This window comes from Oculina patagonica, chromosome 2 (genome assembly GCF_052425735.1).
Source record: "Oculina patagonica isolate OP01 chromosome 2, crgOcupat, whole genome shotgun sequence".
In the NCBI taxonomy this organism is placed as follows: domain Eukaryota; kingdom Metazoa; phylum Cnidaria; class Anthozoa; order Scleractinia; family Oculinidae; genus Oculina; species Oculina patagonica.
The window spans coordinates 16,918,161-16,945,614 of NC_135759.1; the positions used below are offsets into that span (position 1 = coordinate 16,918,161).

A 27,454-nucleotide genomic window follows, 5' to 3' on the forward strand; every position below is an offset into this window, starting at 1 on the left:
TTATTTCAAGTTTCACCCAGATTTTTTGTAAATACAACGAATGGAGAAGACTTCCGAAGCCTCTCACCCTTAACTCTTTAGCTTCACAGTTTCATAGTAAATACAAGAAGTCTCTGGGAACATACCTTTTCAAATGGTCGAATCAAAGCATCGCCACAGACGTCGGTGAATATCCCGAGCGGATTGTTTTGGCCAAGTACACTTACTACGCGAACGGTTTAAATCACAACTGACCGAGACACTCCGCTAATGACGATATTTACAGTTGTCAACAATCCCGAGAACAAGATAAACCCAACATGGCCAATTTTATGTCGAACATGACGATGACGCGATAACAACGGGTTAAATACACATTTTAAATACACAAAAAGACGATTAATAAGCACAGCTTCTTATTCCGCCCTCACCTGCTGCGCATATTTTTTAGGGTTTAAATTTTAGATCGTCACGTGTTTTGTGACCGTCACAAAAAGAGGCCCCGAAATTCTAAAACCTTCAGAAACATCGGTCAGGAATTGATTTTTTTTTAAAAAAGCAGAAACACTTTTTTTAAATTGCCAAATAAATTTAAATCATGGCAGTTAACACATTTGTAACAATTCACAATGGTGAAGAAAAACATGGTTGCCGCAGCGACATCCGTTTTTAAAATTCCCTGACTTTTCCCTGATAAAAATCAAATTTTCCTGACCAAAAAAAAAACCAAGTTGTCAAATATCGTTGAACCCTCCAGCCTCCATTTCTAAAAGGAAAAAACATCGCTGAGATCACATTGACCTGAAATATTTCTTCCAGCCTTCAATGGTATTACATCAGCAGTGATATAATTGCAATTTTTCCGGACCTTTCTTCAATACGTCAATTTTTCCTGACTCAAAATATAATTCCCTGACCTTGAAGAATTTTATTTTTCCCTGACCATTTCCTGACCTGGGGCAACCCTGAAAGAAATACACTAACAACAGATCACAATAAAGAACAGCCTCACTGCTTCACGAAACTAAATAGATATTTTATTTGGCAATATAATTCTCTGTGCATTCGATTAAATTGAAATGAAAAACGGATCGAGGAGTGACTTCCTCGCTCTTCCCACTCTGGTAAAACTGGCGTAACCAGTTTACAGGCTATCTTGACGCAACAGAACTAACGGGGAAGAAGGGCTGTGTTGGTCAGAGGTTGAGGCAGAAGGTAGGACAAGTCGCCTACGAGGAACCATTTTTCTTGCCACTCAGGAGGCCCTTGAGGTTAACATTCACGGGAATACGCTCTCGTCTCTCCACGGGTGTAAGATTCATGCAAAATCTAGAACGGGCGAGATGTGATAAAAAAGTACGGTTAGTTTAAATACTGTCGTCATAGAAACTGGTTTCAATCGATCAGTCAGTCAGTCAGTCGACGATGAAACTTCACTTAGCGAAGAGACGTTTGGTGGAAGTTTTTTACAATGCCAGAACGACCGGCGTAGGATTTAACAAGAACTTCCTCCTACAGGGGTCGTTCTTTTGTGACCTTGTTTAACTTAAGTATATGAAGCAAATGCGGCAAAGTTTTCAACAAAGCAAGGCAATGGGAGAGATGATCCCTCTAATCTCGTATTAAAACCAATAACTCTTGACGTGTCATTTTATAACACAGCTAGATTTACCTTTTAAACTCCTCGAGTTCTCGCTCGGCTTCATCCATCTGCGTAAGCTTCTCAGTCTGGAAGAGACCGGCGATAGGATTACAACATAGTGAGATGCAATGCAATTGCCACGCAACGTATGTCACGCAGTTTCTTACAATTTGTAAGTACAGGCATCACGCGACGATCTATTACTATATTCGCTCGTGACGAAGAGGGAGCGAGGGGAGAAAGAGTGAAAAAAAAAAAAAAAAAACCGCTGAGGAAAAGAGGGACACAAGATAGGCATGCCCGTCGTGTTCGTTTGCGGGCGTGGCGATCGACAGAATGACTTGGTATAAAAATCGAAGCAAGTAACAATCATTAGCCAACAAGCAACATCATTTTAGTTTTCAATGTCGTCGTCATGAGTGCAATAAAACCTACCTCGATATCTTCACGCGGCAAGAAAACGTCATCTGAGAGGAAAAGAGAAATAAAAGATATATTATGAAGGGAGCTTGGAGTGCAAGCTAAGATGGTCATTACTTCACAGTCAGTACAATTTTCATCAGTTTGTAAGCAACATAACGTACCCTATGACATTAGGGACTTTAAGATACCTGGACGGCTGACCTCGAGGACGGCTGACCGGAAGTAATTTTTCGCGTGTAGCGTATATTGCGCATGCCCGCTCCACGCACATTGCCGCTAGCTCCGTCCAGCTGTTGTCGAGGACGTGAGAAGTAGAGTTTGCCCCACCAGTGAACGGGAGTGCTTTGTATGATTTCGTTTAAAATCTCATATTTTTTAATTCTGTACTTTGTTAGTGTCCTACGGTATTCTGTTTGACGATAAAAATAAAAGTTTTGCTCTTAGTATTAATTCTTTTTACTGTATAATTTTTTAGTTATTATGTAATGCGAAAATTTTAAATGATTCGATTAAATAAGAAGTGTTTTATTTGGTGCGAATTTTGTGGGAGGAAAGGAGGAAGCCCGTGTTATGAATTTTTTTGTCACTCTGACGTGAATGAAAATAGTGCTGTCCCAGAAAGCACACGATTTTTGGTATTTGATCCACTAACGAAGCCGTCCCCGTTCACACACGCCGGCCGAAGTTCCCGCCACGAACGCGACATCGGCTCAGTCCTCCTCGCGAAATTCTACCGTCCTCGCACCGTCCTCGAGGTCAGCCGTCCAGGTATCTTAAAGTCCCTATTCTACCTAGTGGACTTCATACATGTCTTATAAAACCACTTGGGAGAATCGTTTAAATATCAGACAATTTCTCTGATGAGATGTGCGCTCGATTGTAAGTCAAACGAAGAAAAGTGACGAAAAGTGAAGAAGTTTGACGAAACGTGCGCTGGCAATTTTTAACGGTCTAGCCTCTCATACAACATGAATATTAGCCAATGACTGGGCGAAAATTTGCCTGAGTGCAATTTCCAAAATTCTGATTTAATTAGCCACATTGTCTCATTGGCTGGCTTAGTTTTCCTCACCTAAAGATATTTTCTTCTTCTTCTTTCCTTGTTTCTTTTGCGGTAATCGACTGTTGTTGTCGGTCTTATCTTGCACTTCATCTTTGATACTACAGACAGGTGCAGGCGGCTCAGAAGACACGGATTCCTGCCGCTTCTTCTCCGACTTCTCCTCAGACTTCCGTCGCGGGACGAAATTATTTTCCTTGCCGTTACACTCAACTCTCGATCCCTGGCGTGACACCGTGACGTCTTGAATAGCGTAATTTTGCTTCTTGCGTGACTTGCAGCCTTCGTTCGGAGCCTCTGCTTGTTTCTGTTTTTGTTCCTCCGCCTTCCTCCGGTGACCCGTTTTGCCGTTTTCACGTTCTTTGACGTTGTTTGCGGATATCTCGTTTGGTTTTCGTCTCTCTTCGGACAGCTGCCTGTTTCTTAGTACATCGCCAGTGCCATTTTGATGGACTCCGTTGACCTTGTCACAGCCGCTGGAGGGAGTAGGAACACCTTTGTCGTTTCTTTGAGTACTGGAACTTGGAATTTGTTTAGCTTTCTCAGCCGCCTGAAAAAGAGTGTTAAACATGTCAGTCACATGCTGTAGTACCTGATTACAGTGAACAGCCCAAAACTTCGCGATTTCCCGGCTTAGAGCGGTTTTCACTTGAGTGTCGAAACTAATTGCGTTTGCTTTGGTTTTGCATTACTACGCTTAGTGATTGGCTTAAAAATCTCGCGCCACTACTCAGCCAATCAGGAGTAACACCAAAATCAATCGTGACTCGCTCGCGCACGTTTTCCCGCGCTTCGTGCCAGCTACATGTATTTGCTTCGAGTTTTGATTGGTTCACTGGATTGTCTGTGTCCTTTGTGATTGGCCAGAGTTATTACTTTGGTTTTGGTTTTACGACACTCAATTGAAAACTGCTCTAATCTAATAGGTGAACTGGAGATAGTTTGCAACGGAGGGCCATAAGTAAATAGTCCTAACTAGACTGTTCCCCGCCCTCTTTTTTTTTCTCGTATTTTCATCGACTTTTGAACGCGGGAAAAGAATCAGGAGAGAAGTGGGCGCCAGCGCAAAACGGGAGGTGCAACTTTTTTTTTGCGTTGAAAAAATAGAGAGGCTGTGGACAGTCTATTAAATAAATGATGTTGCTACACTGTTAATTCTGACCGCTCAGGTGGGATCTGATGGGAACAGCGCGTGATATGAGTGAATCCCAGTTGATCTTACATGCGTACACGGAATATTCCTGCAACAAACAAGTCTAACATGTATTTACGTGTAAAGACCTGTAGTCAGGATTTACAGTTTAGCAATTATCATTAATTTGATTTGCCTTAAGATGTTCTGTGAACAGTCTAAGTCCTCACTCATTGCGCGCACGTTTTGCTCACGAGAGAGATGCATGAGATTCGAACCGAAAAATTCCAGAACTATGGCGCAACACTGCAGAGATTCTTGCTTAAAGGGACTGTGTCACGGCTAAGTTAATTTTATGTTAATAAATGTTGCCAAATATTCGCTATGATACTAAATGTTTGAAAGAATTTAATTCTACGATTCCAAATGACACAGCCATAGCTTCATTCCAGCCAAATGTTTCTCCCGGGCGTTATAATTTAAAGTTACAAGCAGACAAGATTAACTTTGAAAACTGATCCGCCGGACCATAATTATCTCAAAAACCCATATCGCAATCCGTTTCAATCTTCAACATTTTTGGCCATCCTTACCTTCTTTTGCATTTGGTGTGTTATTTAAATATTCCTTCGCTGTTTTAAAAGGTTATTTTTTATATTTAAGCGAATTTGATGGTTATTTCCTACGCCTAAGTTTGGCTAAAATCCGTGACATGGTCCCTTTAAAGGTGCTCAGTTAAAGGGACAGTGTCCTGGTTGATATATCGTGGTTTTTGTAATTACATGTACGGCCGCTAACCCCGGGGGGGGGGGGGGGGTTTTATTTATTGGGGGGGGGGGGGCCCTTTAATTATAAGTTAAAAAAAAAAAAAAAAAAAAAACCAAAAAAAAAAAAAAAAAAAAAAACCCCCCCCCGGCCGCTAACTGCCTATGAACTTTCTTTATTATCTTGAAATTGAAAGACAAAAGCACCAAAATTGACATAAGCAAAGAAAATTCAGCTAAAAAGAAAAATATATGACTTAAGAGTCAAAATTTCACCAGAATGGAACGTTTGATTTCTTGACATCCTGACAAAAAATCAAAATTAATGAACTGTAATCCACTTCCATCCTTGTAATCCTGTACTTGTTTCCCAAAATAATTGTTCTGTTTTGCTCTAAAGAATCTTTTTATTCAAGTTATTTTTATATTTTGTGGTATTTGGCAATATTATCTGAAATGAGGAAAGAGGACTTTCGATAATCATTCGGGACACTGTCATGTCATTCTGTGGACCTTAAATTTCTATAGTGTGAGTCATCAGCATCAAATTTCTCATCTCGAATCTTTGATGCCCCTCTTACGGTTCAAAATACGAAGGGCTTGACGAGAGGCGTTTGCTTTTCTTTACATCACACTCACCTTCTTCTGTTTTTGTCGCGCTCTTTTCTGTGCTTTGGAGTTTGTTCTCAGTCTCTCCTCTTCCATTTTTTGCCCATTGATAAACGTCAGAAGGTCATCCACCGACCGATGATCAACGACAGGCACATTCGCCGACTTTTCCTTCTTCTCCTCCTGTACCGGCTGATTAGGCTGTGCGGAGAAAAATATTTCTTTATCAAGTTTCACAACATTTACACGAATTTACACTCTTTATTTTGAAATATCCGGTGAAAGTACCGCACTTCAAAAAGGAATGAACAATAATACTATTTTCAGGGGAGGAGTCGTGGTTGGATGTAGTAAGCGATCCAAGACCATACGGCGATTGTCCAAGACCACTGGGATTGGCGTGGTTGGTTCTTTTACTTTTAATGATATTAAAGAGTGAGTTTTTGGGGACCATGTGCGTGTCAAGTTTTCTCGACACAGCCAGTATGATCTTACTGCTTTTTAAGATACTGATTTGTGGTCGGCCAAGGTTTAAACCCGCGACCTCACATTTTAAAAACCACATGTCGCACGACCGTAGATTTAATAAAAATTCGAATAAAACAAACTTAAAGCACGAAGCGAATTCATAAACTGGAAATGATGAGATCAATCGGCACTAATTCCCATCCACTGGAATCACGGTAGGCTATTCTTAAAAAGGACAGTATGTTCATAAAGTTACATGTTGGAGTTAAGTTGTGAAATCTTACCTGCCGTTTGTTGAGCCGAAGTCTTAACTTGTCCCGCATCTCAGTGTAGTTATGACTGGTGGGTGCCACAGGGGGCTAAAAAATATAACCACAGGCGAGTCAACCCAAAAAACTTGGCCAGGAAATGATAAGATTCCTTCTAAGATGACATTACTTAGTTTGTCATGCAATCTTTCCTTCCCGACTAACGATTGCGTGACGTGACGATCCAGAAAAAAAAACTCTGCGAACGAGAAAGTAAAGCCAATTGCTTTCTTATATACAAACTTTTGTAGCGGGAGAGGTCTGAAGAGAAAGTCAATGTTACAGGCAAAAACAGCAGACCAAACACCAACGCTTTACGAATAAATTGGCAACAGTGAAGACAGACTCTTTGCCATGAAAATTCTCTATCCATCTCATTTCCAAACCATAGCTTTGATTATCACCTTTTCTTGTTTTCTCCACACAACACTTCGCGCATTGTACATATCTTTGCTAAAACTCTTCAAGCTGAATTAAAATTTGAACAAAACGTTTTGCTCCTTCGGATTCTTGTCATCAATGTTTTTCTGAACGCCCAATTTCAAGTACAGTCGAACCTTCTTTTACACGGACACCAAAGGAACAGAGAAGGGTGTCCATATTATAGAGGTGTCGGTAAGGAGATGTTTGACTGGGATCTACTTTTTCCAACACAATTCTCAATAAACCCCTGATGTCAAAATTTAAGTACATCATGATTCAAACTCTCTAATGATGAATATGCCTCCTACTTACTGCAGCGTGCCCGAAGAATTCACAGTAACAACAGTCGCAGTATTTCCCGCGGTCCGTCCGACCATCCTCTGTTGATGACGAGCATTGATTGACAGGTGGCGTGTCACATGAGCTGCCATCTCCACTGCTCCGCACACTAGAGGGGGACCCAGGGGGTACATCGAGCCCCAAGCCATCAATATCTAAACAGAACAGACAAGAGACAGATAATTAACCTACAATGGCTCACGCAGACTGTTGTAGTATTACTAACCCTCAGTATTGCTAAGCGTTTAAGAGAGATTGTCAGACAGTCAACGGGCTGTTAACAAGGTTTAGAACATAGGATAGTCACTAACATTATTTCAAACATGATCGCTGACTTTCAATATTAATTTTACCATGTAGGTGAAGAATTATTGCACCCACTTGACTGTAAGATCCAACTCTCCTGGGCCTTAACAATGCGCCATCACTTATGTTTGAGTAGAATAAATCAGTGGGGTCTTCATCATCCTACGATGTTGTTTCCCCCACATACCGGCCCTTGACTCTTGTTTGTATTGCTACTTTTCCCGGATGGGAAGAAAGTCAAACATCTGTTATCTTCCAGCATTGTTTGCCAAGTTTCCAATCAGTTTGAAGAAGTGCAAAAAAGAGCAGTGAAGTCAAATTGTCTTGTTTAAAACAAATTATGGTGAGAGACATTAGGGGTCGAACCACTGAACGTCAGAAGAGCCATGTTCAAGCGAGGCAATTTTTCTTGCAACTTGTAAAGCAGCAAATGTTCAGTTGCACTGCAAGTTGTCAAAAAATTTCACCCGCAACAGTGCACCCCATTTTTGTAACCTAAGATGCAACAAAATGTTGCGTTGCAGGATGTAAGAAAAGTTTTCACAACCTTGTGAGACAAGTTTAGAGTGTGACATGTGAATTACAACTAGCAACACAATTTTGTTAAATGAGCCAATCAGAGCCTCTCCTTCGCTTGTGGGAGAATTCAAGATGATAATTTCCACGGCGCATGTTGTGAAAAAAAAAAAAAAAATACAAACATGTGATCCCCCTCTGCAACTTGGGATGTTTTTTAGTTGGCATTGTTGCGTTGCAAGTTGGAAGGAAAACTGCAGTTAATATTTTTTTAAACAAAATCTAATACCTGAAGACTGGCTTGTTCTTCGTGGAGAACAACTGCTTCCATCGTCATCATCATCATCCTCGTCATCTTCATCATCCTCGTCATCATAATCACTGTTGCTGTCACTCAAACTGTTTTCATCGTCATCAATTTCAGTGCAACCATCTAAGTTGTTATGGTAACCATTATAATTGACGTGCCTGAGGCTGCTGTCCAGGAGAAAGCCATGAAGATCCGGAGGGGCCCCCTCTAGGGAGCAGTGAAGGGATGTGGGGGGAGGGGGTATGATGTGGTGTGGATGAAGATGATTGCTGTGAATGTGGTTGTTGTTAGGAGGGGGAGCATGAACTGCAGGGGAGGAGTGGGCAGTGCAGTTCTTGTTTTCAGCCTTAAGTCTCGTTTCCTGATCCTTTGCACCATGAAATGGACATTTGCTACACTGACAGTCTGCCATCTTGCCACTTGGAGGCTGTGGGAAGAGGACAAAGTAATTATAACTTCCTTGCTAAAAAGTACAATGTAGTGCCTGTACAAATGGAGATGAGCAAGTCCCTTTTGGGATATCATTGCTGGGAATACAATTGGATGTCTGTGTGCAACTTTGCTTTTAACAATATTTTACACATAGCACCTAGCCATGTCATGTTTGCTACCCAACAAACGTTAATATGGAAACAAAACTAAAAGAAACAAATCATGATAGAGCAGTCAGCAAACACAACAGCTTCAACTGTTTAGGACACTGATTCTTTTATCGGATTTTTCTGCTTTCAGTCAACCAACTGCAACAGTTGTCAGCAATTAAAATGACGTTGATTTGGTTGTTTAGAGCTATTTTCACCTGAGTGACGAAAGTAATTCGTAATTCGTATTTGCTTTGGTTTTGAATAACCATGCTCAGTGATTGGCTTAAAAAATTCGCGCCACTTTCTCAATCATTCAGAGGTAAAACCAAAACCAATCATCACTTGTTTGCACACATTTTACTGCCCTTAGCACTGCTACACATATTTGCTTCAAGTTTTGATTGTTTGTGTCCGAGTGATTAATTTGGTTTTGGTCTTACGACACTCAATTAAAAACAGCTCTAAAATGTCCCAAACAGAATTTCATTTTTCCAGAGTAGGCATGAGTTCACATACATCACATACATCAATCATTCAAATTGATCATTCACTTACATACGACCTACAAGATGAAGTATGAATACTTAGTAAATAAACCCCTTCAGGCGGCTGGTATATTGGAGGATAATGCCAGAGGCTGAAACTGTGAAATTATGAGGACAATCTTTCAGCCAAGGGCATTATTACCCTCCGACTAATTTCTACAAAGCGCTTTATCGCCAATAAATGTATAGGAAAAAAACCTATGTAATAAACCCGGCGTAACTGTGGTTGAAACTAATGTAAGTTGATTGGTTTACGTGATTTTTTAAATCTGTGATTTCATTAAAAGTTAGAATTGAATAAGGCGACTTCATTCGTTTGTTTTGTGCTTGCCTAAAAAATCGGGCGATGTATATTAAATCGGATGGGGTATATTCGCTGATACCCGCCGTCCGATTTTGTACCACGTGATGCGTTTTGTCCAATGAGCGCGCGCAAAAATTAATCGCTGGGTTATAATGTACAGTACCTGCTCTGCGTTCTTTGCCCCATCCCTATATCCAGTAGTGCCACTACAAGCCGGGCAGTGACATGGACTACCCAGACCATTCATCATCAGAGGCGGCGGCAGCAGCTGGGAGGGCGGTGGTATTCCATGAAGGTCATTACACACCAGCAGGTGAGGATTGAAGTTTGGTACTGCGACCGGGTTTGTCCACTGCGCCTTGCCAGCTGTGTTCTGAGTGGGTGCGGCAGAGGCATGATTGCAGACTTTTGTGTGTGAAGACGCTGTTTTGAAAGGTGGTAGCATGGAGAGTGGTGAATTAAGGGGTGAAGTTGGAACATTGCAGTGACCACACAGGCACCTATATCATGAGAATAAATCAAATGATGAGCTGGTTAGTGGTATCTCTTCCCTCCACATACATTGTAGTACTTATGTATCAGTCAATTCCAAAACCGCCCATGTCCCCCCCCCCCCCCCCGGCAAACACACGGGCATTTGACTTTTTCGAAAAATTTTGGTCAAATTCCCCGCTATGTTGGCAGTTTAGACGGTCAAATGCCCCACCAGTCAGGGCTCCACAGAGCGTCAAATTCCCCACACTTTTCGGATTTTAAGACAAAATGAAAAAATATACAACAAGACGACTAAAAAATCGATGTTTACTTTCGCTCCGTGTAGCTTGAAATCGCTCTTTCTAGCTCTGCTAATACGCCCGGTAATACGTTATCTGCGAAGGGTTTCTTGAAAATACCTTATAGATATTAAAAACGTCAAGAATTGTCTTCTGACAACAAATCCACAGTTAAATGTTTTTCGATTAAGGTAAAAAGGATACTGTAACAAAAACAGAGGTGAAATCGAGGAATAGCACGAGTACCGTGAACATTTGTAGTCGCAGTGAATGAACGGATGTCGAAATGCTTTAGCATGTGACTGCTGACCCTTGTTTCATCGATGGTCAAATGCCCCACCGGGTGGGCGAAGTTTTGCGTCAAATTCCCGGCTATACGGAGCTAACCTCGAGTCAATGCCCGGGGGAGGGGGGGGGGGGATGGGCGGTCTTGGAATTGACTGATACATTATGAATGAATTTGGTTAAAATCAATAGCCCTGGGTGTACCATTTCCACAAAGATGATTATTTAAGGATGCTAACTTAATAAATCTAAAACAACAATGTCTCAAGAGGGAATTAATAGTTTTATGAAAACCTACACAAGGTGGAGATGCTAACCCTGTTCAACCGCCGCTAAGTCTTTAGGCCAATCGTAACAAATAGTATTCTACCCTTTCATTAATGTTTATTGCCATCTTGATGCAACACAAAACTCTCAGCCAACATTTAAAGAACTGTATAACAATCAATAAGAAGAGTTGTTTTAATGAATAGTTTTGAAGATAAAAACTCTCATCAACAAGGTTATGAAGCACAACTTAGCAAGTCATCGACATATTTTAGTTTGAACTATACAAGAGTGACAGGCTCCACTGATACTAACTGTGACTTCTATCACCCTTAAACAAAGTAACGGTACATTTTGCAGTGTTATCAGCTACAGCTACAAATATAATATAAAAAGAGTTCTCGAGAAATTGAGACTCACTTTTGCTGTACAGGATTTTTTAACACCTGCAACACAAAAAGAAACAGACAGTAAGTAAAGTAGCTTAGAAAAGAAAATAATGATTCCCAGGAGCTTCTGAACATACAATTCAGGTAGTACATATGTACACCCTTTGTTGCTTAATAATATTTTATGTGAACAAACTAGTCTTTGGCAGTGAATGGGACTAAAGGTTATAATAAATAATAAAATGACCTTTATTTACACATGGTTGCTGTGTATTCCTGATCAAATTGGAACTGAACCCAGGGAACATTGATGGGAATTACGGCCTTATGCGCCTACTGGCACGACGAGACATGAACAATGATGGGAAACTAGTGCTCTCACCAATGGGCCATCTCTGCTCCCACTAAGTTGTTGCCGGAGCACCTTAGAAGCCTGAATTTTGTTTTCAGTATTTTCTTTGCAACTGTAACAACAATCGACCTTACTGGACATATAAGTGTACAACTTTCACAATACTAGTTCATGTACATACCTTATTTTTCCACTCTACTCCCGTTGTATCATCTTCCCATTCCACTTTGGGTATGCCACTTTTTTCTCGTAGTTTAGCCTAACAATCAAAGTTTACAGTATGTTACTACACATTGTACAGCCAGTACTTCAGTATATCAAACAGTGCAAGATAAAAACACTACAGTCACCAAGAAATGTTTCTTCACACTAACCTGTTTCTCTTTATACAATTTGAAAGCACGCTCACTCTCTTTCCATGAAAACTCAATCTCTGTCAGATCGTCTGTAAAATTTAGGTACCTTTGGACAAAAATAAAAACAATTTGATTTCACGGAAAGAAATTCCAAGTGATCCCACAAAAGTCTTTCTTCTCATATTATAAAAATAAATCATGGTGTACCTGTGTAGTAAGTTTGGAAATGTGTCTTGGTGGAAATTTTCTCGTGAAACAGCACCCAATCTGAAACCAAGTCAAAGAGTGCCGCAGTTAGCACAAGGACAAAGAGGAAACGAGACTACCAGAATTAACCATAATCATCTGTACAGTGTACACTGCTACGCTGCTTACCTTAACTGTGTAATTAGCCCTGGAAGATTGCCATAAACTGCTGGGTCTCGGTAGATTTCAGTGTAAAATAAGTGTTTGTGAAGGAGGTCCCAACTCAAACCAAACTCTCTTAGATGGTCAAAATCCTATTCAATATACAAGACACAATAATATTAAATGTTACTTCAGTTGACAGTCAGTCTAGTACTTTTTCATACAAGATTTGTGTAAAAATGAACCCTCCCTCTTTTTCTGTGAAAGTGGGAATCTAAATTTACATGAAGCAATAATTGGTATTGTACATAGTACTAAAGAAAAGTTGACAAAAAGTGTTGGTTTCTTATGACTACAATGAAGGTACATAAAATGTACCTCTGAAATGGCAAAATAAGGCCAATAGATGAATACAGTTGAATCCTGATAACTCAAACCTTCAAGGTTAATCGTAAAAGGTTTGAGTTATCGGGAGTTCGAGTCATCGAGGGTAAAATTAGTAAGAAATTTACCTGGAGGGGAATCAGAAAAGGTTCGAGTTAGTGGGAGGTTCGAGTTACTGAGGGTTCGAGTTATCCGGATTCAACTGTATCTACTCACTCCTGTTTTACAGAAGAACAAATATGGCTGTTTTCGAAGCGGAAGCAAAACGTCTTACATAGGGTGCACCTTTAGAGACCACAATTTAATTAGTTCAAAATACATTGCAGCAGCCCAAACCTGATAAGTATCACAGACATACATCGCTGTCATACTTACTAAGTACATGACTGCTAAGAGGTATTTTCTTGACAAACAAAAAAAATAAAAAATAAAAAAATAAAATATAAAACTCAAAAAGCCTCACCAGTTTGCTGAAGAATGGTCTGAGAATGTCAAAAGCCTTTGACAGTGCCTGGTATTCATCCAGTAACATGGTAAAAAATTCCTTGGCATGGTTTGGGGACAGGGGGCATGATGTTAGGTATTTAACAAGGCGTACTTTTACTTCTCGTACATATTCTCTGCAAACCAAGAAAAGAAACTTACATGTAAGAAAGATTTCATGAAAATGTCCACATCGTAAATTTAACAAGACTAATTCACAGCTTCTTGTTTTCATTACAGTGTATATGAAATACTATAGTTTCATTATGAATGTTGTGGTTTAAATTAATTTTGTCTTTGGTTTAAAATTTTTCATTGTCTCATATTCATGATCATAATCTGAAACAAAGGGAAATAAAAATCAAACCAGTTTGAAAAATTTTAAACCAACAAAAAATTTCAAACGAAACATGGATTACTGTACATCAAAATGACTAAAATTAATAAAAAACAACCCCACAAAAATGAAAACATGAAATCCAAAAACAATAGATGTTCGTAAATGTATATTGAGGATCAATTTTCCCCTTGGTACATTGTACAATTTGGTATTTTCCTTCGTTCTGGTGTAAGATAACAAAACTATGATTATAATTAATAAAAAAAAACAAAGTAGGCAAATACTAGATTGTACCAAGGGTAAAATTGAACCCTGTGCAACGTGTACATACCTTGCTTGAGTTTCAAGCTTTTCAAACAACTGAGCTGGATCACTCTTTTGTAACCTACAAAGGAAAGAGAAATCATGAACATTGTTACAGTTATACTGCAAATGTAATTGCAAACAATTATTGCGGTTTTCACTGAAAGGCATGACCTTTTGACCCGGTTGAAGTGAACTTCTGCTTCCCGAGAGGTCCGCTAAGATGATTGACGGCAGCAAAAAGCGCAAATTGTTGGTTGATAATTAACAATTGGTTCATGCTTTAGCGTGCTCCATCTAGTTATGGAGCACGCGGGAAGTTTGGAGAGCACGAAAGAAGCGTAAAAGTTGCCCGAAGCGATAGCCGAGGGCAACTCTAGCTTCTTGAGTGCTCTCCAAACTTCCCAAGTGCTCCATAACTTGATGGAGCACAGCTAAAAGCATGAACCAATTGTTTTATAACATTGCCGGTGAAATTGTGCATCAAAACCGGCTGCAGGAAAAAAAAACTGTGTTTATTGTGTGCAGTGTGAGAACACAAAACTTAGTGGTCGAACAATAAATTATACACATGTACAAGTTTACACGATTGGAGCAGTTTGTGTCAAATGGCTGATAAATTGATTAAGTTTATACGGTGGCAGAGCGAAGGAAAAAAATGACGAAAACAGCAAATACTGCTGAGTCTCGTTTCTCGCGAGTGCACTGCAAGTACGAAGTTTTCGCCTTCTGTTGCATTTGTTCAACTGTCAAGTGAGACTTCACCGACATTCCCAAAGCCGGATAAAATTTTCGCGCGAATCGGTGGTGCCGCTTGTCTTTACATGTTAATAGTTTTTAGGTCTTCATGGCTATAATTCGTCGTGTACTTAACTGGAAAGTATTTTTCTTTAACCTAAATGATCTATACATGTAATTACAGCAAAACAACTTGACTGGGTGCAACCAAAAACGTATTTCCAAGCGAAACTGAATCGAGATAGCCATAATAGTTTCACTTCCGATCGATCGATCGGCGGCGCTCGCTCCGGCGCTTGCTTTAATTAACATTTTCTGAATCGTTCAGATGTTGCGGCGCACTTGAAATGTTTTACAGAGCATCAAATGACTCATTCGTTGTTAAACAAGAAATTATTTTTTTTTTTTTTTCACCTAAACAAGTCATAGTTTACAGCAAAACGTTTTTCTGGTACAGAAAAACTTACGTTCATAAAACTTGCAATTTTACTTTTACACAAAATATGCATGAACTCGTTGCTACGAACGACAAGCAATAGCAGCCAAGATACACAGGTTTTATCCGAATAAAAGGGATATCCAAGAAACTTTTCCTATTTTTTTTAAATTTCAAGCGGAACTAATAGGCCAAAGTATACACTAAGCTTATTTCTGTTATGTATGTGAGTGTCCGTAGTAGTTGCCGGTAGTCGAGTGAGCGATCAGACGTAGTCTATTCTATAAAAGTCGGTTTTTTCCTCCGCGCGCTTTTTCAAGACTTAAGTTTCATCACACTTCCCAGAAATGTTTTTTGGATAGTACGAATAGCAAGCGCTTTTTGATTTGGTTGAAGACACTCCCGTGGGGAATGAATACACTGTCGGATGTGAGAAAACATTTTCCCTACCCTCCAAAATTCCTAACGTTTGATCTTTGGATCGGAAATGTTGCAAGGTTTACACTTTCGTTTAAATATTTACAGATAACTTTCGTTCGACGCGGCGGCGGCCGGCGACATCGGAAGATAATATTTACACCCGGGTATTTACACAAGCATGTTTTTGTTCTTAAAGAAATTTTATCTGCAAATGTGAAAGAAACCTTCCGGACCGTACACGTAACTTTACATGTTGTTCAACGATTTACATCATAGTAACAGAACGAACTTGTTGTTGAAAAAAAAAACACGTTTCGAGCCCAAGCAAAGTCAATGTCGGAGATCATTAAACTGATTTTTCCTTGCGAATGATCGGGTCAATTGAGCTCTTGTTGATACATTTAATTTCAGTTTCATCGATTTGGCAACGCACTACAGACAGAAATCTTGGATACAATATGAATACGGCCTCTTGCGAGTAATATATTCCATACTGAACGCTTCACTGACTCTCGCGAGAGACGAGAAGTGTCTCGAGAGAAACGAGACTCGTCTCGCGAGAAACGAGACGCGTCTCGCGAGAAACGAGACGAGAGGTGGTAACTTACATTTGAGCGGTACTGTAGTTTTAAGTATTTTTGTGGACCGATTTTATTTGTAATTGATGTAAATAAACATTTATTTTTGTAAACGGTAGTTGAATGAAGCGCCCGATGAAGTATAAGCTTAAATTTTTCCCGAGCGGCAAAATCACAACAGAGCCGTAGACGCTTTGGTGTAACAGGTGTAATGCTTAAAACGCGAAAACTTTCGTCAGGCAGCTAGTTTTTAGTGCCTTCGAGCTGTTGTCATTCATGATTGGCCCATTCTTCCACGTTAGGGCCGTGAAAAAATGATTTTCGTCCTTCGAGACTCGCACGCTAGTTGTTGTTGTTTGAATGAAGAAAAGCACACAAACAACTTTGACGGCTAAATCGAATTTACTTTCTCTTTCGCTCTCCGTCTCGTAATAAGAAACAGCTTACCTTGTAGCTCGTATCCTTGGAAAAATTTGAAAGGATTCACTTTTCATATTCCGAAGATAATATGTCATCGCTTTCGCAAAACACAGCGTATGAGCTTTACTCAGTGAGATTTTCACTCGACGATTACGTCATCAGCGTGCTCCATTGGGATTTTGAGCACGCTTACGTATACTGAATTTGATTGCGCGGCTCTGCTAGCTAATGTTATAATTGAATTTCAGAGTTCGCATTTCACTGAAAACCGCAATAAGGGTTTTAATCAGTGTGCAAAGAAGGTAAGTGTCCGCCAGCCTGGGGCTAGTGGGTTTTGTGGTCAGACTAGTGGACTTAATCCGGGCAAGTGAAGCATTGTGAGAATTATGTTGTGCTAGTTAAAATGACATTTGGGCTAGTACATCCTGGCTACAGCTTGCCTAAAGGCCAACCTGGAAAATTCAATTTCTTTGCACACTGGTTTTAATAATACATAGAGACCATTTAGAGGTCACTGATGGCAAATAGATTCTCTATGTTCAACACCCATTTTTTTCTAATATAGAAAAACAACAAGGGCTTGAGTATGTGAGTGAGTGAGTAAGTGTACTTTGGTTTTGGTTTTACGACACTGAATTGAAAACTGTAATCCATGTCCTAACTGTATCATAAAAAGTAACCAGAGAGCTACAGTATTTAAAATATCAGTAGGAGCTACTCACTTTTCTACTTTGACTTTGAGTCTGTTCTCATCTAAAGAATTTTTGACTGTTTCCTCTTCGTCTAAAATTTTCACAACAGCACAAAATGTTAAACCTCACTTGATGAACAAATATAATAAATAATCTCAACTCCTCAATTAATTTTGCTTTGTACTGAAATTTATCAAAATAACACTTGCAAATAAATAAATAAAATAAATAAAGAAATACATGTACATGTACAGTACATAAAAATGATAGTGCTGTTTACCTGCTAAAGATGTTCCAGCTTCTCTGTAAATGCATCGCACAATGTTCCGAACCTCACTCCAACAACACTGCAGACAGAGATATTCATTATTATGACAAGCACCAGATGACCAGCTTTTCTTAAAATTGTAATAAAAGATGATCTGCTAACGTCAATGCCAAAGAAGAAAAAACTACCATTATTATATACTTATTTTCCTTATTTAGCTTTTATATATTTTTTTTGCTATAGAATGTTTGTGTTAGCTTTAACGTTTTTCATTAACTGCTTTTTTTTTTTCTTTTGCTTTATTGCCAACCACCTCCTTAGTATTAATGTAATTTAACTACACTCAGCTCGATAAGCTTTTTAGTTTTTCTGAGTGTTATTACCATATTCTGTTTTAATTATATATATATATATTTTCTTTTTCTTCTTCATAGCATTGTATGTAGATACTTTTTCTGGTAATAAAGTTGTTGTTATAATCCTAATCCATGAAGCTACAATGACAGAAATTTTTAGAGACTAAAAACACTTTTTACAAAGACTGTGATTAAAATAATGCAGATATTAAACAACATTGCACATTTTATCTGAGGTTCACACACATTATGCAAATACCTGCCGTGGTAACTTAAAATAAATTTATTTATTTGTTTTTGGTTTATTTTATTTTCTCAAATTAGTTATCAATATTGTCACCACAACAGTTTCTTTAGTAATCCATTTAAGGCCTGGTATTACTGAACTTACTCGAAGCTGTTGTCTTTCCTTCTCTTTAGCCACATCAGTTATTATATCTTGTTTCACAGAACTGAAAACAGCAGAAAAATAATTACAGGGAGTCTTACTATAGCTGATTGGCTCTATATAATCAGGCATTATGGTAATTATACAGTAGAATCCATAATAAAACAATAATACATGTACAAATTCCCCTGTCTGGCATCTAATAATAATTTTTCAAGGAAATAGAAAATGAATCAAATTTATGCGTAGGTGACATGCAGCTATGCTGTTAACTCTCACAGGAATGCTTGGTTATAACTAAGTTCAATTTCCAACCCTCCATTTTAGTTGCCACATGTGGCGACTAAAATTTTGGAGCTGGTGACTAAATTGGAACCAAAGTCGCAAGCCTGGCGACTTAAATCAAAACGAAGGATTCAAAGTGTTTGCTTAATTTAGCAACAAAAATTTTTCACTGGCGACCAAACTTGAGCAGTCAGTGGCCCAATGGCCACTGAGGAAAAAAAATCAACTTGAAGGGTTAACTTTTCTTTCTTTTTGCACAATATTCTTACCTTCTCTCACAACTTTGGCAACTGCATTTTGCCAGCTGCTCACAAGGTTTGGTTGTGATTGAAAGAGTGAGATTCAAGGATGGCTTTTGCATCAAGTCTTGATCCTGGGAAAATATTAAGAAAACAAAAACAAGTTTTCAATAAATAAATAAACAAATAAAAATGCTGAACTGCTAAAAAAATGGTCAACAATTCACCATGCACTGCATTGTGCATGGTTTTAAGATATTTTAGTTGCTCTCGGCAATTGCCTTGAGCAACTCTTACACTTCTTTCGCGCTCTCCAAACTTCCCGGGGACACCATAACCAGGGGTTTCAAAATGTTTTGAAGTAGGCGCCAGCAACTAGATGAGTACATGTACATGAATATTGGCAATGCTTCTGTTAAACATGCCAGTGTTCTCCCTAGGTACTTTAGGCCAGGCGGGCCGCCTAGCTTGATTCGCAAGAAAATCGTTGCCGCCTGGGTTAAAATTGAAGATTTAATACAACGTAACCTTAATTTGAGATCTGGACCTGCATGGGAATTCCTATCCATGAACAAAGAAGAAATCACTTAATGAAGTTGATGAAACACTGGCTGGTGTTTTTTACTGAGTTCTCACTTTAATACCGACAGTTATAAAAGTGATTTACCCTTGCATTTAATATGTTCAAACCTGTGAGGCATTCGTTTCGTTGAGCGGCAGCTATCTTTACCAAATTGTCACAAAAACACAATGCACTTCAACGTGTCGTACATGGAATACTAAACGAAATTCCCGTGTTCGTGGAAAGAATGGTGAACTCAGAATCCGGTTGCTCGGAAGAGAAACAAGAAGCTTCTCAAAGCAAATTTAACATTAAGTTCATGTTTTACTCTGGGAAAGAGAAAGAAAAAAGATAGTAATGCTGCGGGAACAAGTTCCACAAGTTAGGTTTTGGCATTTGAAAATCACAGTCAGAACACCCCCTGTCCTTCCCAAAATCCTAGGGAGAACACTGCATGCGGGCATATACATGTACAAGTAAAACTGTGCTCAGACAATAAATAATAAAAGGTTCACAGAGTACTTACTGGTATTGAGGGTTCCATTGCCGCCCGACGTTCTTCCTCTTCAATGTTTCTTCTGCAGTCTGGACATACCCACAGTGGAGCCTGGAAACCATAAAGGTGTAAAAAGTTAAAAAGTGAAATTGTATTTTTTTTTTAATTAACGAAATCATTTAGAACTTCATTATTGGGGAGAATGCTACAGAGAATGACTGTTTACTAATCAGGTTCACTACCAAAGGATACTCATCCTGTGACACTGACCATAAGACACCTTACCTGCGACACTGAAGATCCATTAGAACTGGATCCTTGAGTCATTGATTTGAGCAGTTCTCCTGAAATTTAAGGTGAAGTTATGAATTAATTATAGAGTTTTGTAATTCAACACAGTATCTAAAAAACCTCAAGAAAGTGGGAAATGTGTCAGAAGTCCAGGCAAGCAAGGACCCTTGTGTGTGATTGTCTGGGGGTGCTAAGCCGCTGTTCCAGTGGTTGTGAATGTGAAATGAGCCTTGTGCAAAAACTTCACAAGATTTTTGCACAAATCCACCACAACAGTGTATAATATTTTTTTGCAGAAGAAGAAGAAGAAGAAGAAGAAGAAGAAGAAGAAGAAGTATCGTTTATTAAAAAACTATTACACTTGGCAGTCCTCGGACTGAATTATGTGTATTTTTACAAATTCATAAAAATGATTGCATCAATTGGTGGATTTTACAAGTTAAATCTGACTAACAATGGAATTCTGTTCTTGAATATACTGGTCTGGCCAGCAATTTCTGACTAATGGTAAGCACCCTGGGGACAATACTTTGGGTTTTAGTATTTTCCATTGATATTTTGTTTTTTTTTTTGGTTTTTTACTACGATTTCCAGTTGAGTGCGACGCGAACAAAGTTTGGTGACGAAGTTTCAACATAACAACGGCATTGTTGTCAAGGGCAAACTTCTCTGTTACCATTGGTAACAAATTTGTTTTTGTAACTGTCTTGCTCGACAATCTCGATGCTTTAATAAATACAAACACTACAAATATCGTCAGCAACACTTTATTACGCTTTCAAATAAAAAATATATACACAGAGACAACGATAAAAGAAACAAATAACGAAATATATTATGCCTTAGCTGTTTTATATCGACAGTAACAGATCTGTGTTGCGAGTTGACGTTATGTTTAACGTGCGTCACTTTACCTTCCTCGTTAGAGTTACTGTTCAACTGAAATTTTATCGTTTTCCAACTCCAGGGATTTTCTAGCAGCTTTAAGAATTCCCAAAAGCTAACACCATTTCGGATCGAAATTTCAAAATATTAGCCAATCAAAAAATTGCTCAATTAAAACTGACGCCATCTTGGATTGAAATTAGCCAATCAAAAAATTGCTCTGTTTCCCGAGAGGTCCTCCTTGTATAAAAGAACAATGACGGTCAGTACCTGTTTACGACAGTTACCAATGGAAACAGAGAAGTTTGCCCTTGACAACAATGCCGTTATGTTGAAACTTCGTCACCAAACTTTGTTCGCGTCGCACTCAACTGGAAATCGTAGTAAATGCAAGCACAACTGAAAAGTACATGCACACTTTTGTACATGTAGTGATCTGGGAGTGTTTTATGGACTTGTTCATGTTTTTGTTTATAACATATCTACAACTTACATATGACATGGAAGACTCAGAATTCTAACCTTTCTTGCTTCTCTCATAACGTTCCTTATGACAAAGAAGACATTGTTCGCTATCTATATATGGAGTTCCTGCTTTTGGTGAGAGTTCAGCTTTGACCTGTTGGCAAAGAATATAAAATAATCATTAAATACAATCATGTTGATCTACAGGCTGAGTGCCACTTGCACTAAGCTTACTCAGTTGAAAATCTCTGTGGAAGATGTTGCTCAGTGGCGGCAAAGGAAGAGGATTGTTCTTCTTCCTGTAACTGCTATGATGGCCTATTGCAGTAAGCTTGAAATTTCACTAGTGTTCAAGTTCACAACTAAATTGCATGTTGGGTTTACTTTTTGGACAGCTTGCAATTTTTACAGTAGAAAAATTTACTAGAAAAAGCCCTGGTTTGCATTTGTGTGATATTTTGCATGTGAAAAAATTATGCAAGCTAAAATTTCAAATACTACATTAAAATTGAAGGTGCGTACGTAAAAACGGCCGCTTGAATTTCTGGCTTAATGATATACATACAAAAATTTCTGCATGCTCATTGGCTGAGAGCACGTCAATTAATCCCAACCAGTGCAGAAAGTTGAAATGAGTGAAAAGTTGAATTGGTAGAAGTGAAATTGAGGGGAGGCCAGGGGGGGGGAAAAGAAGATTGAAATCATGTGATTACCTATACAAATTGTACATCATCAAAACAGCTCCAAATTTCGCATGCAGGTTTGTTTACGCGTGTTAAGCACTGTCCTGTGTTTTATTTCACTGGTCTTTCTTTCGTTTTTGAAAAATAACACATGCAAAAAGACAAGGTTTTTGCTGGCGTGGCGTCTTTTTGACTTTTCTTTCACAAACGATAAACAAAGGAAACCTTTTGTTCCTCAAAACAATGAAGCCAGCTAAATTTTTAGGGTTACAGTCCTAGCCCTAACGCAAAAGCCCATCCCAAGGCCTTGGGGTCGGGGTTAGAGTTTCAGGTTAGGGTTACAGACTTAGCCCTAACACAAAAGCTTAGCCCTAACGCAAAAGCTTAACCCTAGCGAAAAAGCTTAACCCTAACCCCAAGGGATTAGGGTTAAGGTTTCAAGTTAAGTTTAGGATCAGAGTCAGCCTCGACACTTAGATCGTGCTTTTAGTGCAGTAAGCTTTCACGCCAGTTTGCTTGCGGCTAGCTTTCACTGCAGTCTGCTTGCGGTTAGCTAATTTTTGTTGTTTCGGGCAAGACTATTTTAATCTGTTACCGTTAGCTGTAATTTGAGGTGAAAGTGAAATAAAGATTGATTGTTGTGATAGACTGATTGATTGAATACGTTTGCTGGTGTTGCCACTTTATACTAGTTTTGCTTTCAGTTAAGTGCCGCCGGCTTGCTCTCACTTCTATCTCCACTCCTTACATCATCACACATCTACAAAATCCCGCGAAAACAAGATAAACTAAGACATGAATCGATTGATTGATTTATTGATTGATGAATATTTAATGAGGCACAGAAAAATTTTTTGCGAGGAAACGTCCCCTGCGAAACGTCTAAAGAATTTTTTAAAGTCTATACCAGGTCACTTCTCGGCAACTTTGTTGCGGCAGCACCCAAGCGGACGCTGCAAAACTCACGTTGACAAAGTTCCCGGCAAGAAACTTTTGTTTTAGGCTTTTATGCTGCCAGGCTCAAAACTACCTTGGTTTGTGCAACGTTCTTCTGAAGCGCTAAACAGCGCTGTTGTACAAAACAAAGGCAGGAACATCCCTCAGTTCTTCGAGTGATGCTGTAAACTTACGGGTATTCAGACTTAATGATGTCCTTCAACCACCTGGCAGCTGCACTTGAGCTAAAACTACAAACTTCTACGTTTTATTTTCAAAGGCGCCATTTTGCTCAATTCTGCCTCTGACATGTGACCTTACGTCACAATGCAGTATCCAGTCCTACTCTACTCAAATCAACAAAAAAACATGGCGGTAGCGAGTCAAGGACATGCTTGGAAAATGGTTTCTCGCCTTTCGTAGACGTTTAGAAAACCCTGCAGGGAAAGATGTACACGCGATGCGTTGAAAAACTCAGACTGCTAGCTGACTGGGAGAACGTAAGCTTGCAAAATGCCTTTTTTTGCATACATTATTTCTGAAAAAAGACGAAAATACCAGCGAAATGAAACACAGGACAGTGTTAGGGCGCGATCCATTGGACCAAAATTTCCGGAAATTCCGGTACAAAATCGAATGGAACAGAAAGTTTCTGAAAACTCGTTCCGAAAATTTTGGTCAACTTCTGGAGGTTGTCCTAAAATTCCAGAAAAACGGAATTCTCGGAAAATCCTGTTCCATTCGTCAATTTCTGCTCGGGCCCAGTTTTTCCCAAACCGGAAATCGACAAAGTTTGACATGGCGGTCATTCCAGCTGCTCAATACTGATCAGTGCTCGTCTTGTCTTCTTGAGGCAGATAGCTTAACTGCATTATTGGAACATGAGCGCTTAGCAAGCTTTGGTAAGTAGTTCGAAAATACGTGCACACCACGTATAATTGTCTTAAACGAATACGATAAGAGCACATCTTGTGCATCCAAATGTTTCCGTAAATGCCATAATACAGTGAAGCAGATGTATGTGTTTCCAGTGTAAACTTTTCGCATTCTTTACGTTTAAAACAGCGTGGAGGTACGTTTCTGAGCTAAGTGAAAGGCTAGATGGCTTCAGAATTTATCAAGAGAGGAGTAATATCTTCAGTTTTCTTTACTGTTTGCGGGAATGGAACTAGCCTGGCCGATTCAAGTGGAAAATACCGTTCCATTTGACACATGAAAATTTCGGAAATTCAAACCGAAAATTTTGGTCCAATGGATAGCGCCCTTAAGCACACGTAAACAAACCTGCATGCGAAATTTGGAGCTGTTTTGATGATGTTCGAATTAGCCAGAAATTCAAGCAGCCGTTTTTACGTACGCACCTTCAATTAATGTCTAACACCAAGAAAGTTTCACTATTGTCAAAAGGGAATCAAAAGTCTGACTGTACAATGTAAAAAATAAAAAGCTGTTCTGTAGGGACCTTATTGTCAGACAATGTTATTAACAATTCTTTAAAACAGACTAAATCTAAACACTGTATACTGTAAGGTATTGGGATTACATGTCTTATTATTGTACATTGGGTTTTGGTGTTAGGAGTTTTACATGTATATCTGTTGTGGTTCAATTTTATCTGTGGTTCAAATTTTATTTTCCTTTGTTTTGGGGTATGGTAATGTATGGTAAAGAGTTTAAAACAACATATCCATGTTAGTTTTATTAAATTTTACTGTAGATAGCACTCCAAGCTACGAACATTTTGGTTGCCATGGTGAGTGAAAACAAAACTTGGTGACTATAGCTGGCTAGGCATTGACATTTGTTTCTTGCAGTATAATCACTAAGCCAAACAAATTTGACCATAAAATTTCCCCTTACAACTATTTCAATCGCACATCTTGCTTATCCGTTGCATTTATAACATTAAGTATAAATCATGGCTAAGACTGGGCTGTTTGTTGTGCTGTTTGATGTCTTTGATTGTTGAGTCACCATTAATTTGAAAACCACATTTTACATTTTTCTGTATTTTTACGGTATGGAATGAGAATTTTGCATGTTCATCTTCCTTGCCAGTTATTTTATAATCATTCATTTACTATTCTGCACAATAATTAGAACAGTTCAACAAAAACTGTTAAATGCAAATGAAAATTACTATGTCGGAACATTCTTCAAATGATTTGAATTCGGCTCATCATGGTCAATGATATTACTTCATGTAAAGTGACATGAGGTGTCCTGTTTTGAAATGCTTTGCTTTTGGCAACCAAATTTTTCTAGTGGCGACTATTTTACAAAAGGAAGTTGCCAAAAGGCGACTTGTGAAAATACCTGAGCTTTGAGCACTGGTACAGTACAAATTTAGAGCACAGTAACAACATTATTATTTTTATTATTTTTATAGTATCTTAACTAGCAAACAATATAGAGATTTAAGTATGTAAATATGTGTACACACACTGTACATACAAACTTCATTACCACATCCCCAAGGGTGATTTTTAAAGGTAATTACATAAATTCACTGAAATATGTTTTATCTACATTTTGCACATTTCTACATAAATTCGATACCAACTGGTCTGGTGAGATTTCCATTATTGTATTAAAAGCGTATTTTGAAGTTTGTTTGACAAGGTAAAGGAAGTTTTGATGTCAAAACAATTTTAAGTGAGCTTTAAAATTAAACTGTTTCAAAGTTACATCAGAATCAAGACAATTGTAAGCTGTTAATGTTTGCTCTCCCTAATTTCAGTGGTGGAAAAAAAATCCAGGTAGATAGAGGAAAGTTAATTCAAAATTCACACATTGCAATGAAAAGATTCAATAAACAACTATGTACAGTGTAAGTTGAAGCTGTCAGATTTCAAGTCTCCATCACAATAAAACAAAGAAAGGGCTAAAAAGCTAATTTTTATTAATTTCATGACAATGAGGATATATCAGAAGGAATTCCAAAAGATCTATCGGTGATAATTAGTCTCTACTTCCTTTTAAGGTGTAAACAATCATTGTAAATTTTAAACTAAATTGACCTTTCAACTTGAATGTACGTGTATACTTGAAGTGATTTAATTTTCTCACAGAATAAAATCTCATAACACATAAGAACAGTAGATCTGGATATCACATTTTCGAGTTCGCACGACGAGCGATTTAAAACCTTGAACGGTAAGCATTCACATAGTACCAGCGCTGGCATTACATGATCGCTTGAAATCGTGTTTTCGACCAATGTTATTCCTAATTACGTAGGTCATTAAACTTGAAATATCTGTTAAGACAAAATCGAATCAATGAAAGGTACGGTTGTTTCAAATAAATAAATAAATTGTCCTTTAAACAGCCTACTAAACAAGGGATTTTCGAGTTGCCTTTTGTCGGATCCGACACTTCGTACGCGTTCTAAAGTGCAGTTCTACATGAAATGGGAGACATTGTACAAGTCTCTACAAAACTTCAATGGCAAGAGAACACGGTTTTCGCTTCGAAATCGGAGAACTGAAGCTAAGATGACACTGTTATCACAGTAAATTCCATGTTAACAAAGCTGAAGAGGAAGAAATGTACCTTCATGCCAAATGCATGACCGATGTCTAAGTGAAAAACAAACATTCCATTTTAAAGCTCAGAGTGCGACGAAGAATGAAAACGGAAATCGGTTATAACCACCAAAACATTAGAAGCGGACATAAATCAGCTGAATGCTACAGCTGATTTTGGCTGCAGTTGAGTATCTATTACAATTAGCCTTTCTCTACTTATCACATGCTACGTACCTCACGATTTTCAACTGATTTTGGAATGTGCGAGTTCGTTTCAGAACTCTGCTTCGAACGCTTCTTTCGTCGTTTGTTATTCTTCTCGTCACAACTCATAGCGACGAGCAGCTGGGCCAAAGTTGTTTCCTTCTTCGAAGATATATACGAGTAATTTGATTCACTCGTGACACAAGGCTTCGTCTTATCTGGCCGACAAGAAAACAAAACAGAGCAACATCAGTTCCCACACTACTTTCTATCACAGAAGCCACACATCAAAATGGCGCCCAAAATTCCCGGCATGCCAATCGATCTTGATTGCAAAGGATTGTGGGCATGATCCCTGGTGGGTCAGTCCCGGGTGAGATAAATAATTTGTTCTGAAAATTTCCGGAAATACTTTCGGAAATCCCGAACTAATTTCAAGGCTTTTCGTCTTTCCTGGTTTGAAAGGAACACTGGACATTTCCGGCACCATTAAATTTCTCCTCAGTTCCAGTTCTCTTTGAGGACAGCCGGCCACCTGCACGGTAGTACCTCTCCGCGCGTGTCGTGACTGTGAAAAGGATTTTTACATT

General features: G+C 38.8%; 1 protein-coding gene across 1 annotated transcript; it reads right to left on the bottom strand.

The window, feature by feature from the left end:
* Positions 1–994: 994 nt before the first annotated feature.
* LOC144643296 (uncharacterized) lies at positions 995–27,164 on the bottom strand. Its single transcript, XM_078502499.1, has 24 exons — positions 26,895–27,164; positions 21,569–21,665; positions 20,156–20,214; positions 19,901–19,981; positions 18,843–18,946; positions 18,292–18,352; positions 17,557–17,623; positions 17,307–17,367; positions 14,021–14,074; positions 13,330–13,486; positions 12,510–12,634; positions 12,342–12,401; positions 12,153–12,240; positions 11,960–12,037; positions 11,458–11,483; positions 9,876–10,212; positions 8,259–8,706; positions 7,121–7,302; positions 6,362–6,436; positions 5,640–5,810; positions 3,117–3,654; positions 2,057–2,088; positions 1,652–1,707; positions 995–1,308 (listed from the first exon to the last, which is right to left on the bottom strand). Exons 1-24 carry the CDS (start codon positions 26,991–26,993, stop codon positions 1,209–1,211), a joined length of 3,156 nt encoding a protein of 1,051 aa, XP_078358625.1. The 5' UTR covers positions 26,994–27,164; the 3' UTR covers positions 995–1,208.
* Between the last annotated feature and the right edge of the window lie 290 nt (positions 27,165–27,454).